We start from the raw sequence: 16,847 nt of genomic DNA, 5'->3' as shown, positions 1-16,847 counted from the left end.
TGGGGTCGTTATTATGTTGCAATACTGCCCTGCGGCCCAGTCTCAAAGGGAGGGGATCATGCGCTGCTTCAGTATGTCACAGTACATGTTGGTATTCATGGTTCCCTCAATGAAGTGTAGCTCCCCAGTACCGGCAGCACTTATGCAGCCCCAGACCATGACACTCCCACCACCATGCTTGACTGTAGGCAAGACACACTTGTCTTTGTACTCCTCACCTGGTTGCCACCACACACGCTTGACAACATCTGAGTCAAATAAGTTTATCTTGGTCTCATCAGACCACAGGACATGGTTCCAGTAATCCTTAGTCTACTAGTCTTCAGCATGAATTCCCCTGATGAAAACATGTGATAAGCCCTGTGTCGAAATACGCGTAGGGGAGGGGCTAGGACGGTGGAGGAGTCAGCTGAGACGCTGACCTCTGAACACGGTTGCTAGAGAGACAGAACCTTTGCCTCCTGGATTGGGAGCTTCGTTTTTGTCTATGCTATATATAGAGTGGTGCGCTAGTAGCACCTACAGCATGTGAGTACATTGACATATTTTATACAATAAATTTGGAGTTAAAACATTATCACACTATCTAGCCTACTATTTTTTATATATTTGATCCGGGGACAACCATATGGAAGTGCCTGAGGATACACAGAGTCCATTAACCTTGAGCCCAATGATGATTCTACTGCTTGTCTGACCAAACTTAATTGTGCGGTCGCATCCCCTGAGGTGAGTGCAATCACACAGGGGGCACAGGAGGGGAGCACGTGTGAAAAGTCACCAAGAGTTTAATTCTGAAGAACTATCACAAGTCACTGAGGAATTTTCTTTGGAAGCACTATATATAGATCGATTGTTTAAGGATTGAATTTTTTTATGTGTAAAATTTGTTCACGTTGATTTATTGCACTGGAATATTTATAGCACATATTTAAATATTCTATATTTTTATATATTCTTTTGTATTTGCACCATATGAATTGGAATTGTTTTATATTTATTGTGTTATATTGTAGCAGATTTATTTACGTAGTGGGACACAACATTTATTTATTTTTGCACTTGCACTTTATGGATTGATAGCAGGTTTGAATATTTAGTTTGCAGTATTATGTAGAGATATTTACACAGCACGGCACAATATTTATATATAATTGCTTGATTTAAACACAACATATGGCAGTGTGACTGGTGTCAGCAGCTGAAAGGCATTATTACATTTCCTTGCATCAACAGGATGCTTCTTTCAAGGATTTCAGCCTAATATATTATTGGTAGCTTGCAAGATTTTTATTTATCATGTCTTCAGCAAACTGTTTGCATGCTTTCTTGTGCATCATCTTTAGAAGAGTCTTCCTTCTGGGACGACGGCCATGCAGACCAATTTGATGCAGTGTGCAGCATATGGTCTGAGCACTGACAGGCTGACCCCCCACCCCTTCAACCTCTGCAGCAATGCTGGCAGTACTCATACGTCTGTTTCCCAAAGACAACCTCTGTATATGTCGCTGAGCACGTGCACTCAACTTCTTTGGTCATCCATGGTGAGGCCTGTTCTGAATAATAATAATAATAATAATAATAATAATAATAATACATTTTATTTATAATGCACTTTGCATCAAAAGATCTCAAAGTGCTATAGGTTAAAATGAGCAGTTTATACAAAAAAAAAAAATCTAAGAAGAGCAAAAAGCTTTACTAAAAAGAAATGTCTTAAGACCTTTTTTAAAACAGTCAGTGGATTGAGGAGCCCTCAAAGTGTCAGGTAGGGCATTCCACAGGCGCGGGGCAGCTGCACAAAAAGCCCTGTCTCCCATTGTCCTTAGTCTAGTTCTAGGTATTTGAAGAAGGTTTGAGTGCATGGAGTGGAGGGAACGTGATGTGTTTTGTGGTTCAAGAAGTTCTTTGAGGTAAGAAGGGGCATGTCCATGTATATATTGGTACCTAAGGAGGGAAACCTTGTACTCAATCCTGGCAGAGACAGGAAGCCAATGGAGTGAGTGGAGAATGTGGGTAATGTGCTCATGCTTCCGCACTCCCATCAGGATTTGCTGCACAGTTTTGGATGTACTGAAGCCTCTGCAGACTCTTTCTAGGAATCCCAATGAGAAGTGCGTTACAGTAGTCCAGTCTGGAGGAGATGAAGGCATGAACCAGCCTTTATCTGAACCAGAAAAAACCTGTCCCATTAATCTGCTGTATGGTCTTGGCCACCGTGCTGCAGCTCAGTTTCAGGGTCTTGGCAATCTTCTTATAGCCTAGGCCAGGCATGTCCCGCGGGCCAATTGCGGTCCGTGTTCCGGTTTCGAACGGCATTCATGGCAATGAGGGTGCTGCGTTCATGGCAATGGGGGTGCTGCATCCATGGCAATGGTAAGGCTGCATTCATGATAATGGGGATGCTGCATTCATGGCAATGGGGATGCTGCATTCATGACAATGGTGGGGCTGCATTCATGGCATTGGTGAGGCTGCATTCATGGCAATGGGGGTAATGCATTCATTGCCATGGGGGTGCTGAATTCATGGCAATGGGGGGTCTGCATTCATGGCAGTGGTGGGGCTGCATTAATGGCAGTGGTAGGGCTGCATTCATGGCAGTGGTGGGGCTGCATTCATGGCAATGTTGAGGCTGCATTCATGGCAATGGTGGAGCTGCATTCATGGCAGTGGTGGAGCTGCATTACTGGCAGTGGTGGGGCTGCAGATGACCACTGAATAGGCTGCATTGATAGGCACTGACCCTTACTTTGCTTCACAGTTCTCTATTTAAAATGTAAGTTTTTTCCTGAAACTTCCCACTTACAGTGAAGGTGCGTAAATACGCAGATAAAAACGGTATATCCAAATAACACGCCCAAGCTCATCTCTTCACCACACACAGCCACAAAGGCAAGAGAATTCTTGTTGGGAAGTGTATTAGTGCTTGGATGAACACACTTAGACCGAATTTTAATAGTTCAAAAAATGTCAGGCAAAATGGTTGGCCCTCACGCATGTTCACTATATCAAATCTGGCCCTCTTTGAAAAAAGTTTGGACACCCCTGGCCTAGGCCATCTTTATGTAGAGCAACAATTCTTTCTTTCAGATCCCCAGAGAGTTTTTTGCCATGAGGTGCCATGTTGAACTTCCAACGACCAGTATGAGAGAGTGAGAGCGATAACATTAAATTTAACACACCTGCTCCCAGGGCAGGACTTAGGGTGGTGGGGGGCCCCTGGGCTTGAGTCACTTTTGGGCCCTACCCTTCTATACATATGCACAGCTCTATAAAAGAGAAATAGAAAAGGACAAGATGCGCCAGACTCAGTGCAGTATTAAAGAACTTCTGTTTAATTGGACAAGACAAAACAGCCAAATGGCTACTCACAAAAGTAGATAATATATAAGCGTATAAGTGGGGGATACTGTACTGGTATTCGTCCTGGGTCCTCGATTATTAAAAGCGATAAAAATGGATAAAATGATAATTACCGTATTTATCGGCGTATAACACACGCTGGAGTATAACACACACCCCAAGTTTAGGAGGGAATTTTAAGGAAAAAACTTTTAGGAGGGAAGTTTAAGGAAAAAAACTTACATTTAAATGCCCATCAATGCAGCCTTATCAGTGTCCATCTGCAGCCTTGTCAGTGTCATTGCAGCCTTGTCAGTGTCAATGTAGCCTTGCCCCAGTGTCATTTGCAGACTTGTCAGTGTAGCCTTGCTCCAGTGTCATTGCTGCCTTGTCATTGCAGCCTTTCAGTTTAAAAATGGCGCCGCTGAGATACAGAGCCGGCTTTCGGCCGTTCTCGGTGGCTCTCGGCGGCTTTCGGTTGCTCTCGGTGGCTCTCGTCGGTTTTTGACCACTCTCAGCAGGTTTCTGCGGCTTTCAGCCACTCTCAGCAGCTTTCAGCCACTCTCGGCGGCTTTCGGAACGGACGGGGCCCAAGGGCTTGAGCCCCCGTCAAGCCCAGTGGAAAGTCCGGCCCTGCCTGCTCCCCACCTTGTAACACTAATGAGTCACATGACACTGGATAGGGAAAATGGCTAATTGGGCCCAATTTGGGCATTTTCACTTAGTGGTGTACTCACTTTTGTTGCCAGCGGTTTAGACAGTAGCCACCTTGGCGGTATGATTATGTCAGATTTTTGCGTCTCAAAGCGGTACATTGTTTTGCATAGAAATTTGGCGTGTTTTTATTGTAGGCCTGTAATTCTTAGTAATAAATCTGTCCAAACAAGAGTCTAGTAGACATCCAAGGTATGATAAAGTTTGAAACACAAAATCATAAATTATAATATAATAAATAACTATAAATATTTATAAAAAATAATAATAATAAAATAATTTCCCCACGATTCACTGTCGCTCAATTCTAATTTACCATTGCTGTTTTCTTGCTTGTCTAAAACCACTTTTGACGTAAAGGGATACTTTTTAGTTGCCATAGACAATCTCAAGTTTCTAGGCAGAAAGAACAGTATATATAATATAAAACTGCATGCAGGGCACTGGACAAAGCATTAGGGACAAAAGGGAGGTGAAATGATTTGATACAGTAATGTAATCTGTAAGATTACAGTGTACTGTATGTGTTATGTTTTGTGTACTTTTTGAATTTGCCACCGGGCTCCTCCCCCATGCGTCGCCACGCTCACAGGGAACGTAGCCCGACACACAGCTGAGGACACAGCCCGCAGACACAGCGGGGGGACAGGATCCTGGGAACAAGGTATGTAACCTGGACCAAGATTCTGCAATGCAATCCCAAGGCCCGGGGTTACCGCTAATGGTACTGAAATTTAACCCCATGCCACACTCGGGAAAACCGCCAGGGAGGTTAATGCCTGTATGTTGAGTTATTTTGAGGGGACAGCAAATTTACACTGTTATACAAGCTGTACACTCACTACTTTACATTGTAGCAAAGTGTAATTTCTTCAGTGTTGTCACATGAAAAGATATAATAAAATATTTACAAAAACGTGAGGGGTGTACTCACTTTTGTGAGATACTGTATATATTTTTTGAACTTATGAGTAGATTTTGGTTGTGCTGCACTTTTATAGTTTATTTATAAGATTTGGTGTGGGAACACATGTCAGTGATTAGCGGCCACCTATCACATATTTTTTGTTTACATAAAATTTATTTACCTATTTATTTTTTATCAATTGGCACTGGTATCGAATTGGGTGTAGTGACTTCTGGCTTTTTGATTTTATGTTGCTGTCTGTTTCCTGTTGGGGAGACTCGCCTCTTTATTTGTACCTGTGACCGCTGTCACCAAGAATGAAAGTGAGAGGAAATCCAGCATTTTAGAGCTGTCCCCACAACAGCGCTGTATCCTGGCCTAGGCCGACAAGGCCCAGGCCTAGGGCAGCACTTTGCAGGGGGGCAGCATGGAAAGAGTCCCCGTCGGCTTGCGTCGTTTATTTATTACCATCCCTGTCCCATTGCAGAGATTTCCCTTCACTTCCTGCCCCATAGCCAAACAGGAAGTGAGAGGAAATCTATGCAAATTAAGGGAATCCATTGCCCCCCCCCCCACAGGCCCTCAAAACTAGTGTCCCCACTCTAAAATTTCACGGCGGGACTTAAACAGCAAAGGGTGTACCCTTGACAGGAAGGGGTGGGTCATATTTAAATTAAGGGGTGCACGAGTTTAGTCAGGCCTAGGGCAGCACAAAACCTAAATACACTTCTGCCCACAACAGGAGGTAGGGAGATGTCTTCCAAAGGGCACAGCTGTTCTGGGGACATCTGACATTTGGAGATTTCCTTTCACTTCCTGTTTTGGTAAGGAAGCAAAGGGAAATTTCCCCATGGTACATAGACAGCCCTAAAAAAAAACACTCCATGCATGATCTAAAACAAAATAAAAATGATATATTTTTAATATATATAACTGTTTCTACTAGGTGTTATCAGCGCTTACAAAGATCATGAGGGAATGCTGGTATCAGAGTCCATCAGCAAGACTTACCGCTCTGAGGATCAAGAAAACCTTAAACAACCTAAAAAATTCATTGGAACAAAGGAAACAAGAATGTTAAAAAAAAAAGAAGTAATTTGTATGCACATCTTAAACACAAGACTGAAACCGCAATCCGGAATCCACAACAGAAATGAAGATACCAGCTAAAATGTTTTTTTGTATTACAGGTATACCAGCTTTTCATCAGTGCTAGTACTAGCAAAGATGCATTACGTTTGTCAGAAAAAGCATTATTACTCACTGCACATATGCCCTAACATTAAACCTCTTGAGCTTTACTGCCAAAACAACTAGAAAAATGGTTGTAAACTACATAACTATACAAACAAGTGATAATAGCAGTAAAAGTCAGAAGGGTGCAAAAGGAATAAACATTTATATTGCATAATTCTGGCATTATACATGAGCATTTAATGTGCACCTGTGTCTGATAGTTGTACAATGATAAAATTCATAAAAATATCAAATTTACCTCACATTTACCAGACTTATCTATTAAAGCTGGTACCTATAAAAGGCTATTTATTCACTACTGCAGCTGTAAATGTTGGTGTAAGCAGTATAATTAATTCAAACAATGCCTTTTGTTTTATGGTAAAATGTAAGCTTTTTATAAAGAAATATGAAGGAATATAGTGCCTGTCACAGACTGCATTTGATATACTTGGCTTGTAAATATATTTCATAAAGTGTTCCACTAGTTAATGCCTCTGTACCGGGAAGGTAGTTTTATGTGACATAATTCAGTACAAAGAGCAACAAAGATGTTGCCGAAAGCAGCCACTTAGATCTTAGTTCAGTGGGGTCACATCAACTAAAAAATCATTTTGGTTGCCTACACTTTTGTATATCATTTACTTTTTGCACGTCTTTACTGAATATATTCATGTCAGTGTAAACATTGGGACTGATTCATTAAACTGAGAGAAAAGAAATGGAAGCACACAGGTGGAATTGTTACAAGTAGCAACCAATCAGGGTTTGTGTTTCGTTTAAAAAAAAGAAATCCTGATTGTTCTCTGTGGTCAACTTGTGCTCATTTTCCCTAGTTTTAATGAATCGGCCCCATCCTCACAACATTATCCAGAAAAGAAATATGCCAGCTAATTTTTTAGGCACCTAGAAATATGTTACCAATAGGGAATGTAGGTTCCACACTGGCAAGGCCCAAGATAAACAAACTTTATTGTTCCAAGTCACTTAAATGTTCTGCCAGACTCAACGTCTTCCCTGATGTGATTCATGTGCCCTCGGGCATAGACGTAAAGGTATCTAAGCCGGTGTTCTGCCGAGAAAGTTCCCCCCGGAGGATAAGGACTCCCCTGTACTGCGCAGGCGCAGCGCTTGCGTAGTACGAGCCGCCGAAAATAGCCGAAGCTGAACAGCTGAGAGTCAGCTGTACACGGCACCTGTAACAGGGCCCCTCGCGGGCTCGCTCCGCTCGCCACGCTTCGGGCACGGCCTCGCTTAGCTTGGCATAGTTTTATTCAAACTCTGTGTCCACTTGGATGGTGTGGCTTGAACCTGGACTCAATCAATGTGCAGGCGCTGTGTAGAGCTGACGATCAGCTGTTCTACTTCGGAGACTTTCGGCGGCTCCGTAGTCGTTCATACTGTGCAAGCGCAGTGCATGCGCAGTACAGGGGGGTCCTTATCCGCCGAGGGAACTTTCTCGGTAAGACACCGGAAGAGAGGGCAAAATACATTAGAGAAGGAGCAGAGTCCGAGAGGATGTGTTAGTGACTCAAAACAATGAAGTTTGTTCAGCTTGGAGCTCAGAGGTGTGCAGCCCCCATTATTTATTGCAGGATGGTTTCTAGGAGACAGGCCCCAGCCAAGAGACACTTGAAGTGGTAGTAACTTTTTCCTTTTGCTAAGCAAAATTACATTAAGCAAACCTAATAAAGCAAGGAAAGCAATTTCTCTTTGTTCATTTAAAGGATAAGCTCACTTTTGGAACATTTTCTACCTGTTTTTAGCATGGAATATGTAACATGTGCATCTGCAGCTCTCCCCAACTCTTCCCCCAGGACAGAAGGCTGGGAAACCTCTCCCTGTACCCGCTGTCACTATTTGAAAACAGCAAGGCCGTGCGGGACTCCGTCCACACTCCTGCATCATTCATTCACAATTTCCTGTGAATGAATGCCTACAAGTACTGCCAGCCATTGCGGCTGACTGCTTGTCATTTTCAATGAGCTGCAAGGGGACTGGTGAGCTTCCTTGTAGTCCATTGATCTTCCTCCTCTCTGGCAGTTGCCTGCCCATACCATTATCCTGAGAGTCTGCAGGAGCTTGTACCAGTGATCTTATATATCTAAGGTCAAATCAAGGGGATTATTTCTCTTCTACCAGTGGCTCATTTTTCCTGTATGCCAAGTCAAGCTCTAAGAACTATTAGAGCTACAGTATATGGTATACATTCCTTTTTGCTCAGGTACCATATTGAAAGCCAGGAATTAATGTCAATTTTATTAACATGTATTGTTATAGGTATACTATTAGGCATGTCAAGATCTGCCATCTGTTGGTATGGCATTGATTTACTAAAGACAAATAGTCTGTTCACTTTGGAGGTAATTTATCCCTTAGCTTAGCGAATTAAGTGAAGTTCTACTGACTTCCATCACCCACACATGTGCAAGTAAAAAATTTTTTTTTTTCCTTCCGCATATTGTTTGCAAAGTGAACTTTCACTATATTCACTAAGCCGAAAGAAAATTCCTTGCAAAGTTAAAGTGGAAGTAAACTCTCCTATCGTTTTCAGCCAAGGAAGCTGCCATCTTGGCCTTAATCTTCAACTGTCATGATGCTGACGCTTTAACCGCCTATTTGCCTTTAGTAAATCAACCCCTATGTATACAGCCCTTACTGGAATCTTGATAAAAGTTGTTCTAGATAAATTCTGAAGGATGTAACCAAAAACTGTCAGTTTGACTGTACACGGCAGAGTATGGCCTAGATTTCCAAAGTAATACAGTTACATTGTTATGTAATGACATATTGTATAATTAATACCGAATTTGTATTGATAAATAAACAAAAAAGGCTCACTTGATCCCAACCCAGAAAACTAGATGAGCGTCTGTCTGAATATTATAGTTTTGTTACCAGTCTAGTCAACCCTCTTGAGAAAAGCATAAATTCCTACCTCTGATAGCCATGGTTTTATAAGAAACACAGCTGGCCAGGTGAGCAGGAGACACTGGAGAGTTATTTTTCATGGAAACATGTCCAATCTGAAAGTCATTTTCATGCAACATTTGTAATAAAAGATGAAAGCAAGCAAGCTAAAGTTGTGGAACAATGCCTTCAGTGTTTGGATAGGTATATTGCACTGTTTCCGAATAACCTAATAAAGGACCTTAGATTGAATTCCTAATTGAAACAGTGAAGATATGAGGGCCCCTTATGCTGATTTGTGAATGTATATATGTAAAATATAGATACAAACATGCATTCCTGACTTGCTGAAACCATTATGTTTTCACAACTAAATTATATCTAAAAGGTCAATTCATTAATCTGAAAAGCACATATTTTCCGCATTTGTTATTTTCAGCCATGTGACTGTAGTTTTGACTGTCACCACTGACAATAACAGTTGTTATGGCAAATAGCAATTGGTATGGTTTAGTGAATTGAGCCCTTTATCTTAAATCAGTTTGCCTGCCCAGAAGACATGAAGTATGACCTATCAGCATGAGATAACAGTATGAAGAAATGTGCAATTTTGAGTTTAATTTGTGTCTATGAATTTTCAAAGAAAGGCATCAAAAATGATCTTCCATCTACAGGTATCACCAGAAAAATCAATCTGTAGAAATTGAATTTTTCATCCATTTCCATTTGACATATTATTGTTTTCTGTTTCTGTTTAGCAACCTTAAAATAGTAAAATTCCTTTTCTTGTTCAACAACATCCGGTGATACCATGTGTATTGTTTGAACATACACTTTTATTTGGCGAATCATAGTTATTTATACAGCAATCTAATATATGAAAGATTGTTCCCAAGTCTAATGAGCATTGTCTATATCATAGGTCTTATTCAATAAGGCAGCGCAAACGACAATGATAAAATGCAAACACAGTAACCCCTATAACCAAATTAGTTTGTGTGGGCTATTGCACTTTGCCTATTGCTCTCTGCTATATTCAGTAAGGCTATATCTAAATATAAAATACTGTCAGTGCTGCTTAGATAACTACTGAAAAGAGTTGTTTACTGCCACAAATGATGACAAGTAACTGGAGTATTCTGAGTGAAAATAAACACCCTTTGCCATTTTACCCTGCTATCTACATTTGTCAAAAGTATGGAAATTGTAAACTATTTTATAGCCACTTATAATGTTTGGGCAATTTGTCTCTTTGTCTATTTGGGCAATTTGTCTCTTTGTTGACAGGACCCATTCATTCATTTGACAATTTGACAGTAATCAACTAGAACTTAACCAGAGTGTAATGTTTCATTTTAAATGAAAAGCCCTAGTATAAAGACAAATGAAAGATTGATAAAAGATTGGGGTCATCAATGGTTCCTATTTTCCTACCCCAAGCATTTAGGGAAGTTAAGTGCATGTAAGAGTTCCTTCAGTGCACATATATCTAAGTAACAGGTTGATGTTATGGCTAACAATAGACATTAACTTAGGGTTGGAAATCTGGCAATTTAATTGGATTGGATTTAATTGGATTGGATTTTCTAACAGATGAATAGTCATCTGCATGAGTGATCTTTTAATTAACATACATATAAGGTACATTCTGGCCAGAACTGAACATTTAGCCTTGAGATGCATACAGAGAGAACAGCTTATCTGAATCAGAACGACATAAGAATTCCATGATAATTCTAACTAATCTTGAAAATGTCCCCTGCCCCTCCTAACACATATTCTGACTAACCTAATGTATGTAAGAAAGATCTGCACATTTACCTATTTTCAGGCCGCTCCAGACCGGTCTGTGATCTCCCCTGTGTCAGCCAGTGCCAGCTGCAGGGGAGAGACGAGAATACTTGACAACGGCTTGCAATGCCTGGAGTGGTGACATCACCCATAGGCGTATCATGGCTCATTCATGGTCTCCCCTGTAGCTGCCACTGACTGACACAAAAAAGCCAGATCACGTGACCAGAGCGGCCTGAAAAAAAGGTAAGTATGGAAGCTGAAATACTCATTGGGGTTGATTTACTAAAGGCAAAGAGACTGTGCAGTTGCTCCAGAGCTTAGTAAATGAGCAGAAGCATTTTTTTAAAATTTTCCTTGTACATGATTGGGTATTCTTCACAAAGTTAACCTTTACCTCATTTACTAAGCTCTGAAGCAGCTGCACTTTGCAAAGTGCACAGTGTATTTGCCTTTAGTAAATCAACCCCATTGCATGCTCCTTTATGTCTCTCACATACAGAGAGGCTGATGTCAAAATGTCGGTACTAAAAAGATTGGCATAGCCATCAGCCAGATTCAAACCTGCTGCCTAGAATTGCTTCTTAATAGCTAGGAAAAAATGAGTCAAGAGATTGACTCTAGAAAAACATTCTCAACTAAAGCAATCACTAGCCCTCCCTAGATTTATCAGTAACTATCCACATATGTGGCGGTCTATTTGAACCATAATAGGTGCACATAGAACTCATCAACATCTCATTTAAATGTAAATGAGGGCAATGTTTTCCAGACATAACTCAATTAAGTGCCACAGTCAAGATTGTGGCAGAGTCCGCCATCACTCTGCTGTACACATTATAACACACAGCCCTGTACACAGCAGCAGAGACCTCATTGGCTGCCCACCCATCTCAGAGTGACAGACTTGGGTACAGTAAGTCACCAATCCAGTAAGTCACTAAAATGGACTTAGGAACATGCAAACCAATACATACTGTTTTATCATGTTCCCTGTTATCTGTCACTGGTAGCTGACACTAGTGTACGTATATTCACCCATAAAAGAAATGCTGAGCCCTGCAGTAAGGGTACCATCAAAAGTAAATATCTCACACTTTGTAAACGTTAAATTTGGTTTAATGTTGTAGATTCTGCAACATTCAGGAATAGTGAGGAGCAGTAACGCAGTATGTCCAATATACAGTTGACTTACAGTCATATAATCCCATTGACTTTGTGGCCTAAGATAACAGAACAATTACTTGTGCATAATACATACACAAATGCCAAATATCTCTGTTTTATTACAGGTATAGGCATTTATTTACACATTTATGAATGCTATAGAGAGCAGTTTTACAGATGTCACAGCTGATGATTTCCTTACACTGGCATCTTAGTACATGTAGGCTGGTTTCTGTTCTACAGATGGTCTGTTGTACAAGGTCACTCACATTTTAAAATCAAATTGACAGCATATCTGGGGCACACATTAATATAGAAGGTGCAATCCATACCAATTTAGTAGTATACAAATTTGATTTTAGTAACTGAAATGCAGACAGATAAGTGAACCTGCTCCAGGCTAGGGAGAATAAAATGGATAGATAAATCAATTTTACATTTACATTTAGCTGTCATAGAAGTTGTCTTTGAAGTACTTATTATTTAGTCACTTTGTTTTGATTTTTGTTCACTTTAACATCTGGCATGTCGCTTACTACAGATCGCAAAAGAACGTTTTAGTGGCATGACTGTTATGTAGTTATGAGCTACATTAAATACAGTGTCTTACTAATTTATATAATAGATTTATAAGTTGTAATTTATTTTAAGCATTTTTATATTTTTGTAAGCATGTTATATAAAAATTATAAAACATTTCTTTGCATCTAAGCTTTTTTGAGGACAAATTATACAAATGCAGTTTTTATGCAAAACCTTTTAATCCCTTAACAACCTAACTAGATTGTTACATGCAAACAAACTGAAAGCCAGTATTTTGTTAGCTATAATATTGTATTTCCATGAATACAGGGGCAGATGACAAAAAGCTTGTAAATCTATTTTCCCTAGCAATGAGACCTAACAAACCCTGCTATCAACAATTGAATCAAGTGCTGGATATGTTCTGCCCTATAATAAGCATGCTGGAACATTTCTTTGATCAAACTTTGATTGTTTTCTTTTCTCACAAAAAAGATAATATTTGGTTACAGCCCACAGGGATAAATGTACATTATTATTTTTGGCTAACCTTAATGGTGCGAATCAGAAACTGGAACATACGAGGATTTATCAAAGGGACGTGTCAAGAATTTCAGTAAACACATTTTTAAATACCAGCCTTCTATCACATAATTTAGACTGTGTGTACATTTTCATGAAAGCCAGTACTATTTAGTCCTGATATCATTGATTCACTATTTCTTTATTGATTTTTTTTTTGTTGTTTAAATTAGTTTTGTTAATTTATTCAGAAATTATGATGAATGTTCATTTTGTATGCTGTACTAATGTACCTTCATTATTAGATAAAGGCATCATTGTGTTTTGCATGTAAATAAAATCAAACATACAATACTGTTCTTTTGGAAACTGATCTTCATCTAAAATAATTAATATGGTTTTAAACTGAAAATAAAAGGATTTTTAGCTTACCAATCATTAAATATGGTGGCTGCATTATTTGTCTTTGCTTAGGCATGTTTCCCTCTGTTTTCACCTGGCGATCTGACCAGTAACACACCTCCTTTATTAGAGTGCCTCCACTCGGGATGAATGAGCACAGGGGGCACCTTTGGACAGCAGCATTTTCAGTCTGGGGGGGTGGAGAGTGTTAGATGGACTAGTGGATTTAAACAAACGAATAAACTGAAGCCAAACTCCAGCTAATACTTTTTATCCAATGACCAGGCCATTTTTTGACATATGGCACTGCGTCGCTTTACCTAAAAATTGCGAGGTCATGTGACATTGTACCCAAACAAAATTGACATCCTTTTTTTCCCACAAATAGAGCTTTCTTTTGGTGGTATTTGATCACCTCTGCGGTTTTTATTTATTGCGCTATAAACAAAAGAAGAGTGACAATTTTGAAAAAAAGAAAAAAAACACAATGGGGTCGATTTACTAAAGGCAAATCCACTTTGCACTGCAGTCGCTGAAGATCTGAGGGGAAGATCTGAAATGAGGGGAAGCACTGCTGATTTTATCATCTAATCTTGTACAAACAAAAATGCTGTTTATTTTCCTTGCATGCCCCCTCAGATCTACAGAGACTGCACTTCCAAGTGCACTTGCAGTGCACTTGTAGTGCAAAGTGGATTTGCCTTTCGTAAATAACCCCCAATATCTTTTACGTTTTGCTATAATAAATATCCTACATTAAAAAAAAACAACACATTTTTTCCTCAGTTTAGGCCGATATGTATTCTTCTACATATTTTTGGTAAAAAAAATAGCAATAAGCATATAATGATTGGTTTGCGCTAAAGTTATAGTGTCTACAAAATAGGGGATACATTTATGGCATTTTTATTATTATTTTTTTTGGCGACGATCTGCGATATTTATCTGGACTGCGATATTGCGCCAGACAAATTGGACACTTTTGACACATTTTTGGGACCATTGACAATTATACAGCGATCAGTGCTATAAAAATGCAGTGATTACTGTATAAATGTCACTGGCAGGGAAGGGGTTAACACTAGGGGACAATCAAGGGGTTAACTGTGTTCCCTAGGTGTGTTCTAACTGTAGGGGGATGGGACTGTCTAGGAGGAGAGAGAGATCGATGTTCATACATAGTATGAATACACAATCTGTCGCCTCTCCCCTGAGAGAACCAGGATCTGTGTGTTTACACACACAGATCCCAGTCCTTGCTCTGTCACGAGCGATCGTGGTTGCCTGGGGTTCATCGCGCCCAGCTCCGGGCACCCTAGTGGCCAAAAGGCGAAGCGACCTGAGGTAACGTCGTTTCGCCCAGCCGTGCCATTCTGCCTCAGTAAAACTGTGGCGGCTGGTCGGCAACCAGTTAAGCAGCAACAGCATACAGTTTTTTCTTTTGGGATAAAGGTTTTACATAAATAAAAGCTGATCATCATAAGCACCACTGCTAGTGTTAAATGGTTTGTCTCATCTCTGTAAGTGCTAAATTCTGCTGGAGAGCTTGTTCTTTTGAAAAACAACAGACTTACAGGATGGATCACTAGATGAATATAGAAGAAAGAAAGCCTAAAAAAGAAAATGAATGCAGTCATCACATTTACAAATTGGAAAGTTGCAATATAATAAATGTTTGCTTTTGGATTTAATACCACTTTAAGTGACTTTTAGGTACAAAATGAACAGCACACATGATATAAAGTTACACTTAATTATGTAGTGCTATAGAGAAGTTCCCTAATCAATTAATTAATTTTCCCTTCTTAATAATGACACATTCCACTCTAGTTAGGCCTCATAAGGGTCATACACATGGGTCGAATATCGAGCGGTATTGCCCGGTTCCATAGAAACCATCCAACATTTAGCCCATGTGTATGGCAGCTGGTCCAATAGAAGCCAGCCGAACATCCAACTTCTGTCGAAGGGGCATGACCAAAAAAAGTCTGCCAATCTGCATCCGATCAGTGCTCTCAGACCGTTTTTTTTTTCATTCAGTCTGCTGGGTTGAACAAAAAAAAAAAAAAAAAAAAAAACATGCTAGTGTTTACTAGACTTTACACACAATGGTCTTTGTATAAAAAAATGTGCTTTGTGAATGTCTCAGCATTCATGCAGTGTAAGTCCTGAGTTCTCCCAAAAACTGCACCAGCATTCTTCCCACTCACTCTCATCTGAAGCCATATGAATCTATAAAGAACAACTTTAGCAGAGTTCACATCTGTACCTTTTACTAGACTGTATATTTCTAGTTTTAGTGTGTATATAAGCAAATAGTCAATGTATACAATGTATAAAAACTGTTTAAATTATTTATTATAAATGTTTGATAACAAGCTTGCAACAATGTTTCTACAAATGTTGTTTTCAGATGTTAAAGTGCTGGGTTTGTCAATCATTGATTAAAATGATATAAACAAAACATATTCTTGTTTCTATTCTTGTACAGAAATATTAATTTGCACATGAGTAATACAGTTTAAGAATGTCTAATTAACCATATGTACTATACATAAAAATATTTCAGGTGTGGAGAAAGACAAACTCAGATCCGCTTTTAGACACATTCTATAGCTAAAGGCATGGAATAGAGAACATAAGCTTAGTAAATGTCTACTCTAGTATTACATGTGAATTCCTATGTGCATGTACAGATCCTTAAATCCTTAGTTTGGCTTTAATGAATAGTGGTAGGGTAACTTTTAAAGCAGCAATGAGACCAGGATGTAATGCCCTGTACACACGAGCAGGGTGCCTTTGGCCAATGATGGCTCAGGGGGACTAAGTCCACACCCCACACTAAATAAGGCTGCTTACATAGGGTCTGTGTATAGTGCGTGGTTGGAGATAGATTGAGCTAGATTAGGCAGGCAGGTTAGTTAGTGGCGTGCAGGCAGTGTATTATATATATATATATATATATATATATATATATATATATATATATATATATAGTATATGTATACAGTATATACTCTGCATTTAGTGTAGACTAGATATTCAGTGTACACTCTATATTCAGTCAGTGCAGGCAGTGTAGTATATATAACACAGTGTATTAGAGTGGTTAAGGGGAACCCGTGCCAAAATTAAAAAAAAAAATGGCGTGGGGTTCCCCCCCAAAATTCATACCAGGCCCTTTAGGTCTGGTATGGATTTTAAGGGGAATCCTGCGCCAAAATGTAAAAAAAAATGGCATGGGGGTCCCCCCCCACAATCCATACCAGACCCTTATCCGAGCATGCAACCTGGAAGATCAGGATGGGGGGATGAGCGAGTGTCCCCCTCC

General features: G+C 39.7%; 1 protein-coding gene across 2 annotated transcripts in view; it reads left to right on the top strand.

The window, feature by feature from the left end:
- ACVRL1 (activin A receptor like type 1) overlaps positions 1–15,980 on the top strand; it is a 138,044-nt gene extending 122,064 nt beyond the window's left edge. For both annotated transcript variants that reach the window (XM_073614113.1, XM_073614112.1), the window contains exon 10: positions 5,913–15,980. In XM_073614113.1, the coding sequence (XP_073470214.1) occupies positions 5,913–6,047 (135 nt within the window). In that variant the 3' untranslated portion in view covers positions 6,048–15,980. The remainder of the gene's footprint in view (positions 1–5,912) is intronic.
- The last annotated feature ends 867 nt before the right edge of the window (positions 15,981–16,847 follow it).

This window comes from Aquarana catesbeiana, linkage group LG02 (assembly GCF_042186555.1).
Source record: "Aquarana catesbeiana isolate 2022-GZ linkage group LG02, ASM4218655v1, whole genome shotgun sequence".
Classification (NCBI taxonomy): Eukaryota; Metazoa; Chordata; class Amphibia; order Anura; family Ranidae; genus Aquarana; species Aquarana catesbeiana.
Note: the sequence above shows the minus strand (reverse complement) of the source record. Positions and strands in the feature narration are given on the sequence as shown.